This window comes from Dama dama, chromosome 10 (genome assembly GCF_033118175.1).
Source record: "Dama dama isolate Ldn47 chromosome 10, ASM3311817v1, whole genome shotgun sequence".
NCBI lineage: Eukaryota > Metazoa > Chordata > Mammalia > Artiodactyla > Cervidae > Dama > Dama dama.
The window spans coordinates 11008019-11034020 of record NC_083690.1 but is presented as its reverse complement, the minus strand read 5'-3'; the positions used below and the strand labels follow the sequence as shown (position 1 = coordinate 11034020).

General features: G+C 51.3%; 2 protein-coding genes across 5 annotated transcripts in view; one reads left to right on the top strand and one right to left on the bottom strand.

Annotated features, from left to right (window-relative positions):
* The window catches only part of TVP23A (trans-golgi network vesicle protein 23 homolog A), a 31084-nt gene extending 22587 nt beyond the window's left edge, over positions 1-8497 (top strand). The window contains exons 3-8 of one of the 4 annotated variants that reach the window (XM_061152812.1): positions 2620-2764; positions 3934-4023; positions 4256-4384; positions 6112-6240; positions 7143-7202; positions 8368-8497. In XM_061152812.1, the coding sequence (XP_061008795.1) occupies positions 2620-2764; positions 3934-4023; positions 4256-4384; positions 6112-6240; positions 7143-7202 (553 nt within the window). In that variant the 3' untranslated portion in view covers positions 8368-8497. Of the gene's footprint in view, positions 1-1921; positions 2765-3869; positions 4024-4255; positions 4385-6111; positions 6644-7142; positions 7203-8367 lie in introns of those variants that run through there. The other 3 variants (XM_061152811.1, XM_061152813.1, XM_061152810.1) reach the window with 3 other exon arrangements.
* On the bottom strand, positions 8479-25450 carry NUBP1 (NUBP iron-sulfur cluster assembly factor 1, cytosolic). The gene is made up of 11 exons (XM_061152808.1): positions 25378-25450; positions 25201-25305; positions 23466-23599; positions 18988-19056; positions 16320-16352; positions 15487-15577; positions 14728-14882; positions 13029-13139; positions 12653-12755; positions 9511-9594; positions 8479-8776 (listed from the first exon to the last, which is right to left on the bottom strand). Exons 1-11 carry the CDS (start codon positions 25394-25396, stop codon positions 8718-8720), a joined length of 963 nt encoding a protein of 320 aa, XP_061008791.1. The 5' UTR covers positions 25397-25450; the 3' UTR covers positions 8479-8717.
* Between the last annotated feature and the right edge of the window lie 552 nt (positions 25451-26002).

The following is a 26002-nucleotide window of genomic DNA, read 5'->3' as shown; positions in this document are numbered from 1 at the left end:
GGTTGGGAAGATCCCCTGGAGGAGGAAATGGCAACCCACTCCAGCATTCTTTTTTTTTTTTTTAAATAATTTTATCTATTTACGGCTGTGCTGGGTCTTCACTGGTGTGTGAGTGCTTTCTCTAGTTGCGGAGAGTGGGGGCCACTCTTTGTTGCAGGCCCTAAAGCACGCAGATTTCAGTAGTTGTGGCACATGGGCTTAGTTGCTCTGCAGCGTGTGGAATCTTCCGGGACCAGGGATCGAACCCGTGTCCTCTGCATTGGCAGGCATTTTCTTATCCACTGCAACACCTGGGAAGTACCCACTCCAGCATTCTTGCCTGGGACATTCCATGGACAGAGGAGCTTGGCGGGCTACAGTCCATGGAGTTGCTACGGTCCATGGAGTTGACAGGATTTAGCAACTGAGCATGCAATGCATGCATCTTTGGGTGAAGGGGGTGAAATTATGTTAAGACAATTAAATCCTCAATAATGTGTAAGGCAAAAAGAGGTATCAGAGGGGGACTTCCCTGGCGATCTAGTGGTTAAGACTCTGTGTTTCCACTGCAGGGGGCACAGGTTTGATCCTGGTTCAGGGAACCAAGGACTCACATGCCATGTGGCGTGACCAAAAGAAAATAGTGTAAGAGATTCCCCAGAGTCTTGTCTTCTGGAACAGTCAGGTTTGAAGTGCCATGCGATCACATCTAATTCTTAAATGCCACGGGTTCGGTCGCCAGGAGAGCTCGGCATCTAAAAGGCACAGGTGAGAACCTTCTGGAGAACAGCTGGCCTTGGGCACAGCCCCTTCTTCTTTTGCAAGAGGAGGAGTAAGTGCAGAGGTCATCTGAATCTTAGCTGACATTCCCGTGGGAGTCAGGAGCCCACGGTGCTATAGGAGCCTCCAGGGTGCTCACCCTGACTGCCTTCCTTCTCAGAGATCAAGTAGGCTTGGCCCCCAAAGGCCTGCTGGCTGCCTTTAGACGTGGCAGGTTGGAAGCTCCCAGGCCCTGTGAAACACAGCCTGCGGCATTTTGTTGACATAATTAGTGGCCGTCATTTAAAAATCAGATTTCCCACAAAAGGTCTAGGTTTTTAGCTTCCTGCAAAGATATCGGATCTGGCAATACTGGGTTAGTTTGCTAGTGTCAAGTTGCCTGGCCTCTCTCCCCAGCAATGAATTGCTACCTGTTATGGGGCAGAAAACTAAGATCATGGCATCCAGTCCCATCACTTCATGGCAAATAGATAGGGAAACAGTGGAAACAGTGGTGACTTTATTTTTTTGGGCTCCAAAATCACTGCAGATGGTAACTGCAGCCATGAAATTAAAAGACGCTTACTCCTTGGAAGAAAAGTTATGACCAACCTAGAGAGCATATTAAAAAGCAGAGACATTACTTTGCCAACAAAGGTCCGTCTAGTCAAGGTTATAGTTTTTTCAGTGATCATGTATGGTTTTGAGAGTTGGACTATAAAGAAAGCTGAGCACCGAGGAATTGATGCTTTTGAACTATAGTGTTGGAGAAGACTCTTGAGAGTCCCTTGGACTGCAAGGAGATCCAACCAGTCCATCCTAAAGGAGATCAATCCTGACTGTTCTTTGGAAGGACTGATGCTGAAGCTGAAACTCCAATACTTTAGCCACCTGATGCGAAGAACTGACTCATTTGAAAAGACCCTGATGCTGGAAAAGACTGAAGGCAGGAGGAGAAGGGGACAGCAGAGGATGAGATGGGTGGATGGTCTCACTGACTCAATGGACATGAGTTTGAGTAAACTCCAGGGAGTTGGTGATGGATTGGGAGACCTGGTGTGCTGCGGTCCATGGGGTCACAAAGAGTCAGACACGACTGAGTGACTGAACTGAATGGGGCTTGCAGGATCAATTTTTTTTTAAATTTATTTTATTGAAGTAGAGTTGATTTACAATATTGTGTTAGTTTCCGCTGTATAGCAAAGTGATTCAGTTATACATGTACATACATTCTTTCTGGTATTCTTTTCGATTAGGTTTATTACAGGATATTGACTATAGTCCCCTGTATACAGGAGGACCATGCTGTCGATCCATCCTCTATATATAATACTTTGCATCGGCTAATGCATCCCTCAGTCCATCCCTCCCCCACCCCTTGCCCTTGCACACGGCCTGCTTTCTTGCTCCAGGGTTAAAATGCTGCTCGTCACCAGCACCAGTGGTTTGGACCCGGACATGCCCACATGGCCCCCGCTGATGTGAGGCTTCTGAACCCATGGGCTGCATGTGACCAAGCAGCTCAATTATTGATGGAATAACCCAACATTTCCCTTTGGGGAACTGGTCATTGTTGCTGCTAGGTAGGAAGGCGGTGATCAGTGTCACATTACACTTCAAAGGTGACACAGTTTCAAAGAGGGCAAGTGATATTTGGAGTCATATTATGGGAAAGTACTGGATTCTTCGAGGGTGGGAAAAATGTTGGTGTGATGAGGACGGTTTCGAGTCTTCTAGGCGAGTGATGCTTTCTCTGAGCTGTGCCCTGGTGGAGTCTGGGTTGAAACGCGCGGAGAACATGTGGGTCGTGGAAACCACAGAGCACGTTTGGCCACTGTCCTTGGGGCCCTGGTCTGAGCGGGCTTCTGGGTTCTTTCCTAGGCACCCAGTGGCCACGTTTTTCCACCTGTTTTTTCGCGTGAGTGCCATCATCACCTACGTGGGCTGTGACTGGTTCAGCAAGAGCTTCGTGGGCTGTTTCGTCACCGTGCTTCTCCTCCTGTCCTTTGACTTCTGGTCTGTGAAGGTAAGCCCCGGCTCCCCGCAACCTGTGACTCCCTCTCTCCCGAAACACGGGGCTGCGTTTCTAGCCACTCACTGACCCTTATGCGGACTTAAGAATACTAAGCCAACATCACTTAAAATCAGAGGAAAAAAGTACATCGCATAGTTGAATAAATGGCTTCTGGGTGGCCACTGTCATGCCTGCAGACACGTACTATGTGAGGGAGACAACTCCATAGGGTTTTGGATTTTTTGTAAATTTCATATATTATAAATAATGTATTTTAAAATTCTATAAATAGGAATACATATATGTATATATGATATATATGTGTGTATGTATGTCTGGGGAGTCTCTTTTTTTGTGAATGGAACTTAATTTTAAAAAGTTTTTATTGGATATAGTTGATTTACAATGTTGTGTCAGTTTCCAGCATACAGCAAAGTGAATTAGTTATACATACATCTGCTCTTGTTAGATTCTTTTCCCATGCAGGTCATGTCAGAGTATTGAGTAAAGTTCCCTGAGCTACACTGTAGGTACTTATTAGTTATCTGTTTTATATATGGGTTCCCCTGATAGCTCAGTTGGTAAAGAATATGCTTACAATGCAGGAGACCCTGGTTCCATTCCTAAGTCAGGAAAATCTGCTGGAGAAGGGATAAAATATATGTATTTTACATATAGTAGTATGTATACGTCAATCCCAATCTCCTAATTTATCACTCCCCCACTTTGCCCCCCCAGTAACCATAAGATTATTTTCTTATCTATAACTCTAATTCTGTTTTGTCAATAAGTTCATTTGCATCATTTTTTAGATTCCACATATAAGTCACATAGTATCTGTCCTCTGTCTGACTTACTTCACTCACTGCGAGAATCTCTAGGCCCATCCATGTTGCTGCCATGGCATTATTTCATTCCTTTTCATGGCTGAGTAATACGCCATTTTATACATGTAGCACATCTTCCTTACCCATCCTGTGTTGATGGACAGGTAGGCTGCCTTTTAAGGTAAGCTTAGTTAAGAATTACAGACCTCAAAACTGATTTCGAGAAAGCCCCACTCTTCAGTCCCCCTCTCCTCAGGTTTGACATGAACGGGTCACTTTTATTCATCCAGGAAAAGATGAGGCCTCTTTCTTGACCCGTGATCTGCTTATGAGCATCCTGTCCACTTTTCTCAGAATGTAACCGGACGACTCATGGTGGGCCTTCGCTGGTGGAACCAGATTGATGAAGATGGGAAAAGCCACTGGATTTTTGAAGCCAGAAAGGTATCTTCCAGTATTTGTCAAGCTAGAGCCGAGGAAACGGCCGTGGAAAGCCCCTGTGGGTTCCTTCTGAGCTCTGCATGATCTGATCCCTCCCGGACACAAGGCCCATGGCGGCTGGTGCCCGTTCAGAGCCCCCACTGGCAGAAGCATGTGTGATATTAACGAAAATCAGAGCACGCTCCTTTGGGACCGTTTCTGCGAGTTGTACATCCGAATCTCTTTCTTGCTGCAGGTCTCTCCAGACACGGTGGCTGCCACGGAGGCGGAAGCGCGGGTCTTCTGGCTCGGCCTCATTGTCTGTCCCATGATTTGGATCGTGTTCTTTTTTAGCTCCTTATTTTCCTTGAAGCTCAAGTGGCTGGTAAGGCAACACTCGCTCGGATGTTGGTACAGAACCGGTGGTTGCAGAAGTGGGTTTTTGTTCTTGATTGAGCGATTGATGGATCGAAACAGCTGTATTGAGAAAGAATTCACATACCAGGCAGTGCACCCATTTTGTGTGTATGATTCAGGAGCTTCCCAGGTGGCTCAGTGGTAAAGAATTCACCTGCTAAGCAGGAGACAGGTTCGATCCTTGGGTCAGGAAGCTCCCCTGGAGGAGGAAAGGGCAACCCACTCCAGTATTCTTGCCTGGGAAATCCCATGGACAGAGAAGCCTCGAGGGCTACAGTCAGCAAAAAAGCGATAGTCGCTCTGTTGTGTCCGATTCTTTGCAACCCTGCGGGCTGTATAGCGGGGTCACAAAGAGTTGGACACGACTGAGCAACTGAACAACACCAAGTCTGTTTTCAAGGTTGTGCAGCCAGCACCACAGTCAGTTTTAGGAAATTTTTATCACCCCAAGAGATCCTGAGCCCTTTAGCTATAACCCTCCCCGTGCCTCTGTTCCCCTAGCCCCTGTTTGTGAAAGTGTTAGTCGCTCAGTCATGACCAACTCTTCATGATCCCATGGACTGTAGCCTGCCAGACTCCTCTGTCCATGGAATTCTCCAGGCAAGAATACTGGAGTGGGTAGCCATTCCCTTCGCCGGAGGATCTTCCCAACCCAGGAATCGAACCAGGGTCTCCTGCATTGCAGGCAGATTCTTTACCAGCTGAGTTACCAGGGAAACCCCACACCGCCCCTGTTCCCCGCCCCTCTCCATCCCAGCCCCCTGCCACTCACGAATTTATGTTTCTGTAGATTTGGCTCTCTGGACACTTTCTATAAAAGAATCATACAGTACATGGTCTTGTATGACTTGGTTCTTTGACTTAACAGTGTTTTCAGGATTTATCCCAGTTGTAGCAGGTATCAGTATCGCTTTCCTTTTTATGACTGAATACTGTTCCCTAATCTGGACGGACAACGTTTTGTTTATCTGTTCATCCACTGATGGACATTTGGTGGTTTCCACCTTCTGGTCCATATGAATAATGCTGCTGAGAGGTATTTCTAGAAAAAGTGGATGACATCCTAGCTTGGATAGGTAGGAAACTTGTCTCAGTAGGAATAAGCCAGCCTCAGGATTCTGGAGTTTTATTTCTGAGTTACAATACTGCTTTGCCATGACCTAGCTCATTCCACAAGGAGACAAAATATCCATAGACGGTATAAGCCACAGCGTAACTGAGTGTGGGCTCTGGAGTCTGGGTCCTCGCTCAGTCTCAGCTCTGGGACTTCAGGCAACTTCAGCTTCCCTGGACTTCCATGTCCTCCCTGTAAAGTGGCCCCAGCCTTTCCGGTTTCTGGTGTTTAATAGGTGTCCTTGAGTATCTATTATTATGATTATGTTAGTCGCTCAGTCATGTCTGACTCTTTGCAACCCCATGGACTGTAGCCCACTGGGCTCCTCTGCCCATGGGATTCTCCAGGCAAGAATATTGGAGTGGGTTGCCATTCCCTTCTCCAGGGGATCTTCCTGACCCCAGGATCAAACCCAGGTCTCCCTCATTTCAGGCAGAGTCTTTACCATCTGAACCACCAGGGAAGCTCTCCATAAAGGCTGGCTAACACTGGTGGGTGTGGGCCAGAGCCACTCCTGCTTGGTTTGGGAGGACCGTTTCAATCTCTGCTCTCAGAATGACCTCTGCTTCGTTTGAATGCAGGCCCTGGTGATAGCTGGGATCTCTCTCCAAGCCGCCAACCTGTATGGCTACGTCCTGTGTAAGATGGGAGGCGAGAGTGACATCAGCAAAGTCACAGCCAGTTTTCTGTCCCAGACGGTGTTCCAGACGGTGAGTTACTCAAGTCTGACTCCTGGACCCTTGATCTCCAGACACTTGAAAGTCCAGGAGGCCTGCTGGCTGTGGCAGTTTATGTTTTTCTGTATCAGCCAGGCTGCCAGTGTTAGCTGGGGTTTTGTGTTCGTGGTTAAAATACGCACAACAAAATTTACCCTTTTAGCCATTTTTAAGTGTACAGTTCAGTATACCCACATCATCATGCCACCACAACTCTTTCACCCAAGCAAACTCTGTACCCACTAAACATTTAACTCATTCTCCACCCTCCCCAACCCCAGTAAACTCCGGGCAACCACTTACTTTCTACCCACATGAATCTGACTAATCTAGGGACCTCACGTAAGTGGAATCACACAGCGCTTGTCATTTTGTGATTGCCATTGTTGGTTTTGAGTGATTTCTTTAAACTATGGAGGGCTTCCTTGGTGGCTCAGACAGTGAAGAGTTTGCCTGCAATGGAGGAGACCTGGGTTCGATCCCTGGGTTGGGAAGCTCCTCTGGAGAAGGGAATGGCAACCCAACCCAGTATTCTTGCCTGGGAAATCCCATGGACAGAGGAGCCTAGTGGGCTACAGTCCATGGGGTTGCAAAGAGTCGAACATGACTTAGCGACTAAACTACCACCACCACAATAGAATTAAGAGCTGTAATAATTTTTTTAAACCTAGCCTGAGTTCTAGAAGCAACAACAGATCTTCTAAATGTGACCAGGCTCTTCCTGAAATGGTTTGAGCTATCTTAAGTGTGAACAGTGCACTTAAGCTTTAAGCCAAGACCTTGAGCAAGCAGCCCTGCAGGCTTTCGGTTCACTGTGGACTTGCTCTGGCCTTGATTTGGCAGTCAGGCCACGCACATGTGGGACAGAAAGCCAGGGCTGTCTCTTCCTCTTGCAGGCCTGTCCTAGCGACTTTCAGAAGCCTGGCCTCGAGGGGCTGGAGATTCACAAGCATTAGGTAAGCGGTGGGGTCGAGATGGTGGCCTGGATGGTGCAGGGCTAGGGGTTCTCATGGAAGCATGGCTCCCCTGGGCTCAGCTGGGCTTGTGATCTGGGTGGGCGCCCCAGGGGGCTCGAGCGGCCTGTGTGCACAGCGGGTGGGGGCGGGGATTGGGTGGTGACCAACCTGTGTGCTGGGCCTTCCTGGGCTGTGTGTGGCCTCACGGCCAGGTTCCACTTTCCTTACCTTGAACAGGTACAGATTTGACCCTGGGCAGGTGAGGGGGGCAGCTGACGAGAGGCGTGGAAAAGAACAGGGGGACGTGTGCCCCTTCTACTTCCGTGCCAGGAATCAGAGGGGAAACGGGAATTTCCCCTTCCCTAAGCTGCTCTCAGTTCCTGTGAGTCTTTCAAACACAGTGAGCATCTCATGGCAATAAGGCTCTCTTACACTTTGCATCTCTCCTTTCATGCAACTTTAAAAACCCTGTAAATTGTCGTGTCTGGCACTGAAAATTGCCAGATATGTGTGCTGTGCTTAGTCAGTTGTGTTCGACTCTTTGTGACCCCATGGACTGCAGCCCACCAGGCTCCTCTGTCCATGGGATTCTCCAGGCAAGAATACTGGAGTGGGTTGCCATGCCCTCCTCCCGGGATCTTCCCGACCCAGGGCTCAAACCTGGGTCTCCTGCATTGCAGGCGGTTCTTTACCGGCTGAGCCACCAGGGGAAGCCCACCGCCAGATACAGTAAACACATAACTCCTGTATGGAGTGTCTGCACTGACCCCCAATTCTGTTCATGTGGGTGATTCGCAGGTTTCTGACTATGCCTGGCCGCATCCTGTGCACTGACTTTGGCCCAAGCCCCAGTGGGAGGCTCTGTCGCTATTTGAATTTTTCCTCCATCGGAGAACAGTGTTTGCACTATGTTCTCAGTGGTAAAGAATCCACCAGCCAATGCAGGAGACTCGGGTTTGACCCCTGGGTTGGGAAGATTCCCTGGAACAGGAAATGGCAACCCACTCCAGTATTCTTGCCTGGAGAATCCCATGGACAGAGGAGCCTGGCGGGTTACAGTCTGTGGGGTCGCAAAGACTCGGACATGACTTAGTGACTAAACCACAAGAACAAGGCTGCAGCGAAGCCACACGTCTGTCCCTCTATCCCTCTGGCTCTTTTTCAGGCTTATTTTCCAAGGCGGCAAAGGCACAAGTGAGAGGTTCTGTAGGACAGCTTCCGACAGAGAAGAGAATTTCATAATCCACGAGCTGCTGGGTTTTCACGAGAAGCAGGCTTCGGGGCAGAGGTTTGAGGAGCTGTTTTTATTTTTCAAATGGCACATCTGTAAAGAACGCCCTTTACATACGTTCTAAAGGAAAGTGTACAAATGCTAGATGATTAAAGTGTCTCTGAAAAAGTGACTTCATGCCATGCCCGGGGCTGGTCCCTCTCTGCCTGTGACCCGCTCTGTCCCCACGCTGGCCAGCCGTGACGGACGGCTTGTGCTGCTGCCGTTCTTCACGGCCTCCTGTCTCAGGAGCCAACGAGGTTCTCTCCTTCTGGCAGACGCTGACTACAGAACTCCTGGATTCCTGGAAAACAGGATGGCAGGCGCAGAAGCACTGGTGGCTCTCGGTGGCCCTGCCCTAGGCTGGCAAGGCCGCGTCTAAATGGGGCGGAGTCCCCGGGTGGCTTAATTCACCCCAGAGTCCCGTCTCAGCTGATGCCCTGAATCTCTGCAAGTGAGTCCAGTACTGCTGGCCGCCCATCAGTGGCTACAACCACGGCTGGAGGCCTCCTGTCGGCCCATTCTACAGATCAAGGATCCCAGAAATGTTGTTGTTTACCCTGGACACCATTTCACCAGGCCAGCAGGGCTCAGCCACAAGCCAGCAGCCTGCAGCTTTAACTACTGACACATCTGCCTTAACTTCAGGGTCTCTGACAGCTGCCCGTTGACTGAATCAGGCCTGCACCTGGGTCTGTTTGGCTCACTTTGCTTTTTTTTTTCCCCCTTCTTAAATTCTTTTTACAGTTTTACTGAGGTGTAATATTAATATTTCCTATACTGTAAACTTCACCCTCGCTCTGTTTTTAAGCTATGACTTAGTTCACAACATTGGTGGACTGGAAGATTTTCCCAGACTCCTGGCTTCCTGGGCTGAGGGGGTCATCCCAGACCCCGCCACCCCCATGTCCCCGTGGAGGCTGCATGGCCATTCACGACACCAAATAGGATCTTCTCACGCCCAAGCCCACTCTGCTCACGTGCGTCACTTCCCGGCCCCGTGGCCCCCTGGATTCACAGGTCCCCTTAAGCACTTACTCTGAATTATACTTCTGTAGGCGACAGTGGCTGGTGAATCTGGCGCTTCCACCAAAAAAGACTGTCCTTTGTCGCAGCTCTTACCTTAAAGAAACAAAGCAAGGGAAATTAAAACCCACGAAGAAAACACAGTGGTGACCTGAACTTGGGGCTCCTTCTGTGCCTGTGACATGGAAGATCTCAGGCCCACCTCCCTCATAATGAAGATCAAAGCTGAGACAGGACGTCGGGGTCTCTGGGACCTCGCCTGCCTCCCCTTCACCCAGCAGCGAGTCTGGCTGGTGTTGCCTCATGGCTCTGACCCGTGCCTGGGCAATGCTGTTTAGTGTGTGTGTATGTGTGCCTGAGAACCCTCTGGGTGAACTGTGGCAAATGCAGGTTCCATGGCCCCATAAAGAACAGATTTAGCAGCTCCTGGGTGGGCCCGGGAACCTGCATTTTAAAAAGATCGATTCGTTCTCCAGTAAGATAATGAAGGCTCAGAGTGAAAGGAAGGGAGGACAGAAGGTTACACCATGAGGAAGTGAGTTCAAGGGAAGCTACTGGGGTGTCAGCTGCCTTCCTAGAAATAATATATGCATGTAAGTGTGACATATGCATATACACACTCAAGTATTTTTTTAAAAAAAGCTTGGGAGCATACACACATTCTGCCTGTTGCTTTCTCCCTGTGGAACTGTACCTTGAAGGTCACTCCACGTTGGCATCAACCCATCCAGATGGGCATGGGGTGGGGCCTGGGCCGGGGGGAGCTCCTCTCCTGTCTGGTCCTGAGTAGACCCCGCCCCCACCCCCTGCCCCCCACTCCTGCTGCAGAAGCAGGATCAGTGGTCCCACAACCCACAGCTGCTCCCCAGCCTCTGGGGGGACCCTGGCCAGGCCAACTGTGGAGCAATCATCCCCCCCAGCGCGTTGCTGGGTGGGACAGGGACACCTGGGGGTTTGGGGGTGTGGAGTGGGACCCCACATGGCCTGGGCACTGTGTATAGAAGAGCTAGGGAAGCCTCCGAGTTCCTGGCCGCAGGACCAGGCCTGGGAGGTCACCGGTCCCACAGCAGGCTCGTGGGGCCGCTTCCTCCTGATGTTCACCCGTCATCCTCTTGCTCCTCATCCTCCCTTCCCCAGGAGACCTGCCCAAACCCTCACAACTTGCTCTGGTTGGCTCCCCACCGCCACAAACCTCCCCTCTCCTGGGCCCTGCCCTGTCCGAGACCGCCCCCCTCACCTATGCCGTCCAGCCCTCACGGTGGCTCCATCACATCCCCACCTATCAGGCGAGCCTGAGGCTCAGAGCCCGGCAAGGACCCACCCTTGCCCAGAGCCAGCAGAGGGGCGATGGGGGCGGTGGGGGTGGTCCAGGCCTGGGGCGAGCGGCCGGGAAGCTGGGATCCCAACACCAAAGCCTGGCAGCTCCCTCGCTGCGTGTTTGCACAGGGGCTGCGCACGTCCTCCCGTCTCCCCGGTGACGGGGCGGCTCCCTCACTGCACAAAGCGGCTCTGGGGGCCTCAGTGGCCTCCCTGGCCCTGTCCACCTCACTGCAGCCCATGGCAGTGTTCACCCGCATCCTTTCCCACACTCGCTGTCCCCGGCTCTGCGGTTTCAACTGGAGGTGAGGTCTGGGGAGGTGCCCCCCGTCACTCGGGAGTGTGCCCACTGGACGGCACTGCATCCTCTCAGCCCAGGACCGAGCCCCGAGGCCTCCGTCCAGCCGCCTCTCCTACCAGGGGCTCTGAGGACTGAGGCCGCCGCAGCCTGCAGCTGGCAGGAATGACCACTCAGGCCGGCTGCCCACCCGGCCCCACACGCTTGCGTGGCCAGTCTGCCTCCAGGGGCTTTGAGGGGTGGTCCCTGCTCCTACGACCCCAAGGGACACGCTGGTCAATGTGACGACGACACTCGGGAAGGCTGGAAAAGCAGCCAGAGTTGTTTCCCGGGAGGGAACCAGGTACAAGTGCTTCTGGAGGTGGGCACCATCGAAGGGGCTCCAAGAGCCACCCTGCTGGGCGCCCAGGCACTCTGGGGTCTTCCAGATCCCCTCCTTGGGGCAGGCCTCCTCCACACTGTGCTCTCGGCCCCCTCTACGCCGTCCCCCCATTGTGGACACGGCCCCCTCTGCTCCTGACCTCTCACCAGCTGACAAACTAAGGCCCTGCCTGCTCCACAGTGTCAGCAGAGAGCCGGCTCTCCTGTGCTCGCTGGTCCTGGGGGCCATCCCCAGCTCCCTGGGGGGGTCACGCTGGGTAGCATGGACTTCGGGGACACCGCCTTCTCCCCACCTGTCCCAGCCTGTCGCTTCCCCTCTCTGTGTCCCTTCCTTTCCATGCTGATGCCCGGCTCGGTCTGGCCCTAACCTCCTCCCAACCAGTGCCGTGGCCCACGGCCTCAGCCTCTAAGCACACACAGCACCCACCCTCCCTGGTCTCATTTCCTGACAATTGGGGTCCAAACCACAAGGCTCAGCTGCAGAGCTGTCCACACCTGGGCTCCGACCCCCCGAGTCTCCCTTGGCCCCTTAGGCCTTGTCTGCAAAACCTCACTGCCCCACTTTCTCGTCACAGACACATCTAACTTCAGCAAGCCCGACTCTGTTACGGTGGGGAAAGAAATTCGGTGGTGGGTATCACTGAAAGAGGGGGTGGCTGTCCCCCTGCTCCACGCAGCAAGCTGATGCCCTGGAGTGAGTGTGGCATGGAGGAGGGGGCCTGAGGACTCTGGTACCCAGAGAGGAGCGTGACCCCTGAAGGCAGGCCAGCAACATGCCTTCCTGCTCACCCATCCAGGCATCAGGAGGGCTGTGCTGGGCTTCCCTGTAGATAGGGCAAGGGGGGCCCTTCCTCGGGGTTCTCAAGGCTGATTCTGTCGATGACTTTCACGCCAGGACCTACTTCCTGTGTGAGACAGGACTCGAATACATGCCCTCGCCTCCATCCCCTGGTCACCCCTGCCTGGCCCCTCTCCTTGGTGACCTCCTCTCCTGCCGCCTCCCCGCACCGGATGCCTCCCTGACCAGTCTCTCCTCCACTCTTGCAGGCCCTTCTCGCCTCCCCAAGGCCCTCTTGCTCCCTCACCACACGCCTGCGTATTTCCCTGCTGCTCTCAGCTGGGGGGCACACGGGCCCCATGCGGGAGGGATGCACCCACCTATGCGTGGGTCCAGAGGCACTTTGCCAAGCAGCGGGATCTTCAGGTCCTGGCACATGGCCTCTGCACCCCCCGTCGTCGGTGGGAATATCTGGGACTCTTTCTGAAAGGCAACGTGAAAGGGAGAGGAATCTTGAGTTTGTGTCGGAATCATATGAACAGACCACATTTTAAAGAAACTTAAAAAAAAAAAAAGGCTCTTCTGAACGTGAAAAGAATTTCCATTAAATTGGCAACAGAGGGTTTTTTTTTTTTTTAAACTATGATTCATTCCAGTTCCCAAATGACGGGGAAAGCAGAAACAGTTTCCCAGACACCCGACCCCACCACTTCCCCAAGCATGGAGGCCGGGACCTTGAGGGGAACGTGCCCTCACCTGGCATTTGGGGCAGATGAAGCCGCTCATGTTCTCCACCACCCCGATGACCGGCAGCTTCACCTTGTGGCAGAAGCTGACCTCTTTCCGGACATCCTGGAGCGACACTTCCTGTGAAGGTTCCAGAAGACTGGTTATTTCAGAGTCTGGGCACAGACAGGGAACGATCGCGTGGCGGAGGGACAGCTGCAGGGCCGCGGAGTCACTGCCGTGAAGCTTCAGAGACTCTGTACTTAAGGGTTTCCCTGGCGGCTCAGCGGTAAAGAACCTGCCTGCCAGTGCAGAGTTGCAGAGAGTCAGACACGATTTAGCGACTGAACAACAACCGTTCTGTGAGTGTTTCATGCAACCACACGTGAGCCCTGTTTTAGGCGGGGGCGGGGGGCAGCCTGCACGCTCAGCTGGCTGCCTGTTTTCATAGATCGAGTTCTTCTGGAGCACAGGCTGACCTGCACATTACCTCTGGCCACTTTCATCCCATAACGGTGCCCCTGGGGGGCTGGGACAGAGACCCTGTGACCTGCCAAGCCTGAAATGGTTCCTCTCTGGCCCTTACCAGAAAAAGCCTGCTGACCTCTGACCTTGGTTATCATGACCACAACTTTATAGAACAAAAGAAAATAAGGAATATTACCCGGTTTGGAGCCCTGCCAATTCACTTCTGGACTCTGTGTGAGGAGCATGGGTAATCAGAGCTTAGTACCCTCCGCAATCCACCTTTAACTTTATCGCAGACACATGTCCAAGTGCTGTGTGCTGTCAAGTATGGCTTTAACGGTCATGGGCCCCCGTGGACCCGGGCTTTGAGGCTATTCTCCTGAGGCCCACGTTTGCCCCTGGAGCCCTTGGAGGCTGGGGTGCAGACAAAAGGGCTTGGCTAGAAAGTAAACCCGCTGGTACTAAGCATCTCCTTAGGGTGCCTCTGGTTCTCTCCCAAGTGTCCTCTAAAAGCCCTGCTTTCTCAAAAATGACGCCCAAAGCCAGCCAGCTGCTGGATGGGCAAGGCTCCGAGGAAGTGGGTGTGCCCAGCCTGAAGTCCTGTTTTCTAGAGAAGTGACGCACACAGGACAGACACAGCACATCCTCACCGGCTTCCTGGGGAACGGCTGCTCCCCTCCTCCTGGACCTAAGGGGACTGTTTCCTTTCACAGTAAATATGGTATTGGAGAGGCCACTCTTGCATCAACTTGATTGCTGCTGTTGCTTTTGACCATTTTTAGAGTGGTTTTAGGCTCACAGAAAGCAGAGTCCCCACGTGTCCCTGCCCCACATGGGAAGCCTTGCCCGCTGTCAGCACCCGCCATCGGGGTGGACGTCCCAACTCCACTGTCCTTGAAGGTACTTCTTTGGGACTTGCTCTCGAGAGCACGGCTGGTCTAAGGGTCTAAGAGCGCACTGCTGGTCGCCCAGCTCTGTTAAATATCCATCAGGAAACATTTCTAATGAAGCACCCATCTTCTCTCCACCGCCATCCTCGGGCCAGGCCCCCTTCCACCCCTGCACTAGCCACCCCCCACCCCAGCCACCTCATGCCTCCCTGTCCACTGACAATGGCTGAACTGAAGATAAACATAAGGTTTCTGCAGATCCCAGCCAGGGTGTGGGGGAGCCCAGGGCCTCGGGCTGTGGGAGAAAAAGACCCCCCCCACCCCCCCGGTGCAGTGCAGTGTGGACCCCGCTCCGCCTGGCCCTCGCTCACCTGCGGCGTGGTGATGACCACCGCCCCGTCGATGTGCGCCGCGGCCAGGTACTGCACCACCGAGAGATGTTCGTCAGACGTCCCAGGCGGGGTGTCCACGATGAGGTAGTCCACCTCGCCCCAGTCCACGTCGCGGAGGAACTGCTTGATCATGCCTGCGGGGGAGGCCGCGGTGATGCACGCTGTCTCCTGTCCTCTGACCCTACAAAAGCGCAGCTCCAGACCCTTACGCACAGCTCACGTACGCGCTCCATCGGCGGGGTCTGGGAGTGCCTCGGGGTTTGTCCATAACTAGGGGGTCTTCTACTCGCCTCCAGGGTGGCGCGGCCAGGGAACTGCCAACACCCTGTGATGCAGAGGACCGTCCACCCCCCAACCTCCCCAACAAGGGATTGTCTGGCTCGGAATATCACAGCACCGAGGCAGAGGAGCCTTGCCCAGGTTGGCACTTCCATACCTGCAGCATGGACACCCTGTCAAACTGGTACTGACTTCACCCCTCACCCTCCTCTGACACAAACAAGGGCACAAACCACCAGAGGGATCATTTCAGGATTAGATGGGTTTTCAGGAGAGCAAAACCCATCAGAGATATGAAAATTTGTAATGTTGTATTTATTAAGTAAAATTAGAATTTCTATGGGCTCTCTTTAACCAGTGAAGAAAGAGGCCACCAGAGACACAGGCTGTCCTGATGGGATGGGATCCGCTTCTTTCCCTGGAAGGACGTGACGAGAGAGAGAAAGCAGAGTGACAAACCGTTTTTCTTTGGTCCCCTCCAGATGACGGCATCGTCAGGGCTGCTGAGCAAGAAACCCACCGACATCACCCCCAAGTTGTCTTCCAGGAACTGGAAAGGATGATGCAAGAGACATTTTACTTCAAACCACAGTGCCAGGCACTTCCCTATGTCTTGTGTCTGAGTGCTGGCAGCAGCAATTGAGAGGGCAAAGTTACTATATGATGTGAGTATATATTCACTTTTTGAATCCTTAAATTTCTCCCCCACCAAAAAAAAAAAAAAATCATTAAAAAAAAAAGGTTACCATATTTGGGGGGATTGAAAGAGCCACCATATGGTCCTAGGTGGCAATGACAGTGACCTCAGCTGAAATGAACAAATACTGTCTCCTCTGAAGGAGGCGACAGAAGATGAGATGGTTGGATGCATCATGGACTCAGTGGACATGAGCTTGAGCAAACTTTGGGAGACAGTGAAGGACAGGGAAGCCTGGTGTGCTACAGTCCATGAGGTCGCAAAGAGCTGGACATGACGGAGTGACCAAACAACAACAAACCTGCTGTTTTAATCTGGCTGGCCCCACTTCTGGTTTCCTACATAAAGTTTTATTGGAAAAGGGCCACGGTCATTCATTTGCATATCACTACTTTCCATCTATGGGCAACTGTTTGGCCCACAGCCTGGAAAGAGCTACTCTCTGAGCCAATCTCTGGTTGTAACTGGATCCCCCAGGCCCAGGAAAGTGCCTCAGTGACTACCTGTTGACTGATAAGCAATCACCGGTTGACTGCCCACCACCATCCACCATGTACACACCGCCCCGAGGGGAAGGCCTGGGGCGGATACTCACCACTGGAGACCAGCCCGAGCCGCTCTGGTGAACCTGTGGGAACAGGAGCCTGTCTCACTTGTGAGAAACTACACGCCCTGGTCACGCTTAACACGCCAAGTTTACGCAGCAGGAGGACAGCTTCATAAATTACAATTCATCGTCTTAAAGGCTGCCACTAAATTCTTAACAGGGAGTGAGCATCAGGGGGTCGGGGTAAGGTGATACAGGTGCGTGCCCAGTCGCTTCAGGCATGTCCGACTCTTTGCGACCCTATGGACTGTAGCCCACCAAGCTCCTCTGTCCATGGGATTTTCCAGGCAAGAACACTGGAGTGGGTGGGTTGCTGTGCCCTCCTCCAAGGGATCTTCCCAACCCAGGAATCAAACCTCTGTCTCTTATGTCTCCTGCATCGGCAAGCAGGTTCTTTACCACTAGCACCACCTGGGAAGCCAAGATATAGATGATAGAGTGCAGACGCTCTCCCCTCCCAGGTTGGGCAATCTGGAAACTCTGCTTAAATATCTGGTCAGGGAACCAATGTTCATCAGAGTCCAGTATGATCTGGGTGATTTTAAAAGTGTGACAGAAATCGGTCGGGGGTTGCCGTGAAGATGCAGGTAACTGAGGAACAGCAAGGCAGCCTCCGTAAGAAGTGGAGGGATGACCCTGAGTGAATCAGTGGACACGGAACCCTCCCGCTGGTGGCCTGAGCTGCTGCCCCAAGGGACAAGGCCTGGGAAAAGGGGTGTCGGCGGAAAGCGGGGGCTATTTCAAGACCCAGACCCTTTCCAGTTAGGTGTTCACTAACCGCCAGGGTGAGGGCTTCCCTGGTGGCTCAGGGGTAAAGAATCCGCCTGCCAAGGCAAGAGACTCGGGTTCCTTCCCTGGGTTGGGGAGATCCCCTGGAGAAGAAAATGGCAACAAGTATTCTTGCCTGGAAAATCCTACGGACAGAGAAACCTGACAGGCTTTAGTCCCTGGGGTCAAAAAACAGCTGGACACGACTTAGCAAGTAAGCAACAACAAACTGCCAGGGTTGAAGTCCATTCCGATGCTTTTCTACGAAACTGGAACTTACGCAATTTCTAACCGCACATCAGTCTTAGAATTTACGCTTCAGGCAACATTGGAGCCAAAAGAGAAAGCCCATTTTTCCTGATGACATCTTACTTTTTTAAATAGTCAACTCAGATATAATTCACATACCACACAGCCCACCCAGTTAAAGTGTACACTTAAATGGCTTCAGGATAGTCACAGAATTGCACATCCATCACCACAATCAATGTTAGAACATTCTGGTTACTCTAAGAAGATACCCTGCAACCCTCAAGTGTCACCCCCAACCCCCACGCTTCCCCCAACTCCTAGGTGACCATGGATCTACTGTGTCTACAGAGGTGCCTGTCCCCAACATTTGACAGAAACGCAATTCAGGTAATACGTAACTCCTTGTCACTGGCTTTGAAGTCACATTTCAAAAAAAAAACCCCATTAATCCCTATTAATACTCATTCTCTAAGTCACTGGTCTTGAAAGGGGGGGTAAACCCAATGATCCAACAGCGTAGGAGAAGAAAAGAGTGGAATTTGTCACCATTTACAAAGTTCGGTTTTTATAAACGACTTGTGCGCCGGCTCAGTGAGTGGTACGGGCGTGTGACTGATGATGAAGGGGGACCCGCGCTCTGGAGCCTGCTGCCCGCGGGTATGCAGTCGAGCCGTGGTCCCGCTGCTCCGCTCTGACCCCGCATAGCATCGGCGCCTCTCAGCACGCGGGAAGCAAGTGCCAAGCCCTGAGCAGAGTCCCCAGGGGCTGGCCCCGTCCGCCTGGGCTACTCTCTGCCACCCTGCGGGCCACTCTGCCTGGCCCCACAGGCTGCTGGGCTGAGGACACCCCTCCAGCCCAGCATGCCTTCCTCCGGGCTCTCTGAGCAGGGTGCCCTTGACCACCTCCTCCCAGAGAGAGGCTCCCCGGGCCCCTCTCCCTGCCATCTGTCCCATCCCCTCGCTTCACTGAGATTCCTATTGTCACCCGTCCTTCCCATGAGGGCAAGGTCTTTATCTGCCTTGTTCACCTCTGAACCACAGCACCCAGTGCTTCAGTAAAGAACAAACCCATCCCAACAGCCCCAGACAAGGCTGGTCTTCCAGGCTGGCTTCAAAATGCACCCCCCTGGGCAGCCCCTTCCTGGCCGGCTCTGCGCACCAGGGTGTAGGGAGGCAGCGGCACCTAGCTCGGCTGCCCCCACCGCCCAACCCCGCGTCACCCGCCCGCCTCACAGTCTCACTTCCCCTCACTTCCCCAGTGACCACAGGGGCAGAAATATTCCCTTGCTTCCAGCCTACAGAGCCCTTGCCAGCCCTACTCAAGCTTTCCCAGCCAGGACCAAGTTTTCGTGTCTGACTTCTGCATTTGACTTGCTCTTTCCCTTCCCCTCTAAGATGGCATCAAAACGAACACTTCTCAGACGGATGAACTTATAGATGGGTCGCCCCCCCCAACACACCCCCAAACTCAGGGCTGTTGTTAAAAGTAGACCATTGACTGAACCCTCCCTGATGTGGTCACATCCAGGTAAAAACGCACGCGCTCTGCTGACCCTGTGGCTTAGGGTGCTCAGCTCAGGGCTCAGGTTCATTTTAAGAAAATATTTCCTGGCGTTTTTTTTTAATGTCGCTCTTACCTGTTCTCCTTCCAATCCCATGATCTTGGGAATTGACGGCCCACATATATCGATGTCTAGAAGAGCAACCTGGGGAACAAGAAGAGACCAAGGCAATGATGCAACGCAGTTCCAATCCTCCAGGTATGCACGATCGAGAGGGGACGGGGTTCGAGGAAAAGGAGGGAAAGGAGGAGACACAGAGAAACCGGGTCAAACGTGAACTGAGTGGAACCTTAGAGTTACAACATTCCCTTCCGGGCCTTGGAGACACAGTCAAGACTCCCAACAATTGCAAAGTACATCAACACCCCCATGCTCCCCACAACCCCTGCCACCCTCAATACAGCCTATTTTCAAGGTGAGCTTATGAACCAGGGTATCAGGTTGTTCACAGATTCAGGTCCAGCCACTGTTTACCTGGTCCTTACCACATCCTGGGGGTAGGGGTGTTGTGTTTGTGTGTCTTGGGGTGTGTGTGTGTGATCATTATAACTGCTTTACCAAAGAAGAAACTGTGGTTCAATCTGGGGGGAGGGCGGGGTGTGTGTGTGTGATCATTATAACTCTGCTTTACCGAAGAAGAAACTGTGGTTCAGAGATGCCCATAGACTTGTTCAATGAGCAAGGAAGCAAGCCAGGACTTAAACCAAGGTCTCTGGACTCCAACACCAAGGTTCTTCCCATGGCTCCTGGGGCCTGGCGAGGAGGGCCAGAGTGGCCCCTCCAGCTGAGTTCTGAGCAAGCCCTGTTTTCCTGTGATGCTGAAGGTTAACAGTGGTGTAGGTTCAACTTCTAAAGGAGAAAGTAAGAATAAGGAAACACACAGAAGTTCTTTGCCAGTGACATGTCCAGCCCAGGAGGACTCTTTCCACCCCAAATGCCCTGCTTTCCCCATGTGATATGTGAAAAGGTCTGAGACAGCTCTCAGAAACTCTTTAAAGAGCAGAGCTATTCATCCTGAAAGCTCTTATATCTTAGATCCAAAGTGCAGCACCTCTGGGTAACTTTTTAACTTGCCCCAAATTCGTTTCTTGCTTCCCTCTTCCATCGTCTCAACAATCCCCTGTGACCCTCACATGATCTCACACCGGGGTCGGGAAAGGGGTTTGTACACTGGCCCGCTGTCTGCCTCATGCACCCTCTGCTGGACCTCAAGAAGAATGCAACAGAACTCATCCTAAAGACTGTTCTTGAGGCTTCAGGCTGGTGTGTATTAATGGGCTAGACGTTTTACATCCGAGTCTGAGGACCTGGGAAATTATACCATCCCTACAACCCTAATGACAGACTTCTGTCAATCCTCTCGAGTCTCTAGCCTCTCGGTCTAGAATGCCTCACTCTCTCTTGGGAAAAGTTTAACCAATTTCCTTTTGAGGAATTATTAACACATCCCCTCCACCCCCAACAGAAGGGGTATCTTGAGTGAAAGATGCAGGAAAGATATCACGTGCACTCATTCCTGTGGTGGTCTTCACCCCCTCCATACTCCAGGTAGTGGAATGAAGAAATCATGATGATGACTATGAGGGACACTGATTGAACACTTCCTATGCATCAAGTGTCGTGTTAAGCATTTTACAGTTACATGCATCATCTCACTCGGGACTGAGTCCCATTTTAGAGATGAGAACACTGAGGCAGAGAGAGTCCGATAACCTGCCCGTGGTTACAGCAGTGGTGTGGGCGGTGCTGGGAGGTGATGGTGGGCAGACCGACTCCAGAGCCCGTGTTCCTGGCCGCCACGCTAGACCTCGCCCCCGCCCTCCCCGGCCCCACAGGCTCAGCTAGGCTTCGGACCCTCGCTCTTCTCCGGCAGTTAGAGGCCCAGCCATTCCGCCTCCCCAGCTGTGCGCTCATTTCCTGCCCCTGGTTCCAGCCACCGCCCTAGCTGTGACCTTGTGGCCCTCATGGAGACAAGACCAACGTTTCCTGCTGGTTCACCATCACCCTCTGACAACACACTCGACTGCTGCTGCTGTGAAGCTCAGACCACGCCTCCTTCCCACGAGAATGTCTTCCTGGAGCGTTCAAGCCTCCTGGGCTGGCCCAGCCCCACTCTCGGCTCCTCCACTGCAGCAGCAGGTCGCTGTCACTCAGGGAGATGGTGGCCCGGCGCCCGTCATCGCGGACGTGCACGCCCCCATCGGTCAGCAGCAGCACGGCTAGTGCACCTGGGTGCACCTGGGAGGAGTCCCGGACAAAGACGCTGCCGTTGGACTTGACAGCCCTGCCCTGCCCGCCTGTCCAGTCTGCGCCGGCGGTTCCAGCTCTGCACCTCTGCCTATACCTCCTCCCGCCACCTTCCACCAGCTGCCATCAGAGTCCAGAGGACACCTTCTCCAAACTGCTGCCCAGCTGGCCCCGGGTAGTCCCTTCTCCCTTTCGCCAGATCCCTTGAACACACCTTGGGTAACAGACACCAGACTCCAGAGAAGCCCACATCAGTCAGGCAGGCCAACGGGAGTGGCTCGACACATCATAAAATGATCGGAAGAGAAATGAGTTACGAGCGGAATTCAGAGCCACAGTCAATGAGAGAAACACCAAGCTTTCCAGACTCCCTAGTCCCACCTCGGCACTGTCTCCAGAAGGCCACGGCCTCCCCAACGCTTCAGTCCTCTTGCAACAAAGTTCTTCTCCAGCCAGCACTGGCGCAGCTGGGCTACAAACCAAACCAGGGGCTGGCAAGCTGCAACCCGGGAGCCAAACCCAGAATGCCACCTGTTTTTTTACAGACCACAGCCAAGAATGACTATTACGTGTTTAGAGTAGGGGGTAAAAAAAATCAAAAGAACATATTTATTTCACAACATGTGAAAATTATGAAATTCAAAGTTTTATGAGAATATAGCCACAGTCATTTGTTCACAGGCTAATCTCGTGTTCAAGGGGCAGAACTGAGAGTTGCTACAGAAACTGTATAACCTACAAAACCTAAAATAATTACCACCTGGTGCTTTATATAAAAAGTCTGCTGACCCCCAAGTCAACTCTTTTTTAACCCAATGATTTATATATCTTTATAAAAATATATATTCCTGGAGTCCTCGGTGAGGTATCAAAGAGGTCACTGTGCATTTGTGTGTGTATCTGTGTGTGTGTACACACATACTAAGGGCAGGCTGGAATGGTGGGCTGCATCCCCCTGCCCATGGGAACTGCCTTTATGGGGTTTTTTTCATGGAGGAAATTTAGCCTTTATTTTATTAAGTACTTAGGATGCTATTTCATACTGGAATAGAATGGTTTATCTCACACAAGTACAAAGTACTGGCATTTATCCAGTTTTTACAGTTTAAAAAAAATAACTGGCAATATGGTACAGTTTTGAAATGTCAATATTAAATTAAAAGTACTCTACAGTCCCTGCTAGTACTATCTTAACAAGAAAGCCAAATAAAAGGGAAAGGCCATTAGTCAGTTATAAGACAAATATGAAAAGCTAGCCTTTATACATATAAAATAAATTTCAACATTCAAAATGCAAAAAGAGAAAACTAATTTTCAAAAATGCATCAATGTATGCAAGAAGGCACAAACCAAGACAGTGGAAAGAACTGAAATGGTCTGGAAAGGCTTTTAACACGAGCATAATAAAGCTGTTTCTATGTTACACCGAACCCCCTGCAAGCCCCAAACAGTCCTCTGGTGGAAAAACAGTTGGCAATCTACGTAGAGTTTTGGCAAAACCAAAAAGGTGGAATGCATTCTCTGTTAAAAAAATAAAAATAAAACCCCCAGTATTCATGGTTTCATCAGGTATAACACCATAATCAAAGTGAATATTGGGGTCATGTTCTATGATCAAAGCAAAACTATGAGGCCCAATGAATAACCTGTCTTTTCTTTTTTTTTTAATATCACAGGAACTACAAATTTCCAGTTGACCGTTTTGGTAAAAATTTTCTCTTCCTCTCCCTCTCATACCGTTTATTAAAGCTGAAATCCCGAGAGCGGCCCTGGGGAATCTGAATTTTCCTGCTCCTCTGTGTACATGGGTGTAAGTGAATGGCCTAGGACAGGGGTCAGCAAGCGTTTTCTTCAAGGGCCACATGGAAAGTGTTTTAGGCTTTCTCGGCAAAATCCAGGATGATATGTAGGTTTTAATGTGACACTGTAAGAACCACCATTTATAAACGTAAAAACCGCCCAGAGTTCATAGGCCATAGGAAGATAGGCTCTTGTTGGCAGACCCCTGGATAGAAAAGACAGAAAGGGGGTTTCATAAAGATTCATAAAGAAAAAGAAGCTTGAACTGAACATGATGAATAATCGGCAAGCCTAGAGAAATGTACACCTGGCATCCATGTTCATGGCTCGAGAATCCAATGAAATATTCATTTCATTGCTCAACTCCCTTGCATTTCCTTGTTCCCTCTGCAGGGATCTATATTCCAAAGAGGCCAATTCAACTGTTGCTAAGAGTCAGCCCCCTGCCAGCCATCATGAGCCTTGAGAAAGGAAGGAGCCTCTCCCAGTTTCCCCCAAAGTCCCACCTGGGTGTTTTCATCCTCCGCTAGGCCATGGGCCAGGTGGGCGCTAAATGTGCTTTTCCCAACGCCGCCTTTCCCAGACAACACCAAGATCTTGTGTTTCACAGTCTTCATTTTTTCTTTGATTTCCTCTATGGCTGCAAAGAAAGCAAGTCAGGTGACCAAGCCCCTAACTCAATCTTTTAGTTTTTAAATTTTTACTGCAGTAGAGTTGATTTACAATGTTATGTTAGTTTCTGCTGTAAAGTGAGTCCGTTATATCTATACATATATCTGCTTTTAAGATTCTTTTCTCATTTGGTCATTACAGAGTACTGATCAGTTTCCTGTACTATATAGTAGGCCCTTATTAGTGGCCCATTTTATATATAGCAGCGTGTATACATCAATCTCAATCTCCCAATTTATCACCCCCCTGCCCCGCCCCAGTACCATAAGTTTGTTTTCTACATCTGTGACACTGTCCTGTGTATAAGTTCATTTGTACCACTCTTTTAGATTCTACATATAAGCAATATCATATGATATTTGTCTTTCTCGGAATGTCACTCTTCTGATGGGCTGAAAGGAGGTAAATCCTCGACTATTTCAAGGGATCGTGAGTGAAACAGCACCTCACCAATGGTAGTAATAAGAGCTACAAAAAATCCAAAAAAAAAACACCAAAACAAACCCACAAGGCTACTAGCGCATCTGAGAGTTCCTTCCTTCTTGGTTTACTCATTTGTCTCCTCTACTAGAACATAAAGTCCATGAAGCAGGAAACTCAGCAGTGTTCATACTATATTCCCAGGTCCAGAACACAGCTCTGAATGCAGCAGTGATTCCCAACCTGGGGGCAAACCCCACCAGGACGCATTTGGCAGTGTCTTGGGATATTTTTGGTTGCCACAGGAAGGAGTGCTGCCCACATGTAGTGGGTAGAGGGCAGGAATGCTGCTAAATGTCCTACAGTGTTCAGGGCAGAGACACACTCACAACAAAGAATTATCCAGCCCTGAATGTCAGGAGTGCTGGGAATGAGATACCGAGAAATACTGCAGGCACGTAGTACCTGTCACCGATAACCATCATTATTACACATTTATAATACTATGCCTTCAGTATTTCCTCCTAGTTCAAATCCTTAAAACACTGTAACTATTTTTCCCCAGTTTGATGCGGAAACGGAGGGTCAGAGAGGTTAAGGCTTTTTAATGACCTCATCTGTCTCAATCACAGCACAGAACACTGTGCCTGCAAGTGATTAATTCATACTTCTCTTGAATTCATGGGAGAAGCGCTCCTCAAAAAGGACGGAAATTTTGTCCAAAGAAAACAGCTGGCAGAGCTAGGATTCAAGTCCAAGCTCCCTGACTTCAAAGTTTATACCCTATTCCGGCTGGTGCCGCCCTCCTTCCGACCAATTCCACTTGCTGTCACTCAAACTTTTCGCCCCACCCCTCACCCTACCGACAGTCGCCCCTGCCCCGCCCCTCCCGATACCCCTTAGGACTCCACGCCAGTCACTGATTCAGGCTCCGCCCCGACCCCGCCAATTTTCTCCACGTTCTTCCCCTCCGGGCTCCGCTCTTGTCACTCATTCCTCAAGCCCCACCCCTCAACTGCAGACGTCCCCACGCCCACCTCCTCTGGGCCCCGACCCTGTCACTCACTCCTACTCCCCACCTCCACCCATGCCCCGCCTCTTCCGGAATAGCGCTTTTCACTTCCCGTTCAAGCCTTGCTCCTTCCTCACCCGGGTCCGCGGCAGCACCAGCTCCAGAAGCGCAGAGCCGCTGGTTGGGGCACCCCTGACATGAGGCCCCTCGACCTGCCTGGGCGCTGTCGGCCCCTGGACAGTCTGCGCGGAGACAAGATCGCAGTTAGAATGGTTCTTCTCCTTTCAGCTCCCCTGCCCCCTCCGCGCGCTCACCGTGAGGCACCTCCTCCATTCTGCTGCCCTGGACGCTTACGCGGTCACCGGAAACCGCGGTTGCATATTTCCGTCTGGTGGCGCTCAATATGACCCTCCGGCTGCGCGAAATGAGTCTCCGAAGGAGGACTCTGCGCACGCGCGAACCCTGTGACAAGTGCTTAGGGCGGTTTTTTGTTCCTTTTAAAACTGAGGGCTGTTTTCTGTTCCTTTTAAAACTGAGCCTCAGTTGTCTATGATAAATACTTAAGCGTGTCTGCTAGAAACAAAGGGGTTGCCCTACATCAATGCCATTTTCATACCCAAGAGATTTGATTGACGCAAAACTGTTAGCTTATATACACTTTTATATTCAAGTTAAGGAAAAGCCTGCCATCCTCGCTCCCCCAACCCCCTTAATTAAATTCAGGTTAAAGTTTTTAGCAGAATGCACTTGAAGTTGTGGTACAGCAGGAAGTGCATGATACCAGTTGGTCCCATTATTGATGATATTAGGGCTTGATCACTTGATAAAGATGATGTGTACCCTAACAGAAACACGCCAGGGAATGGTACCATTTTCCATTTGTATTTAATATGGACTTTGTGGGTGACATGTTGAAGTCACGTGAATATCTTGTTCTCA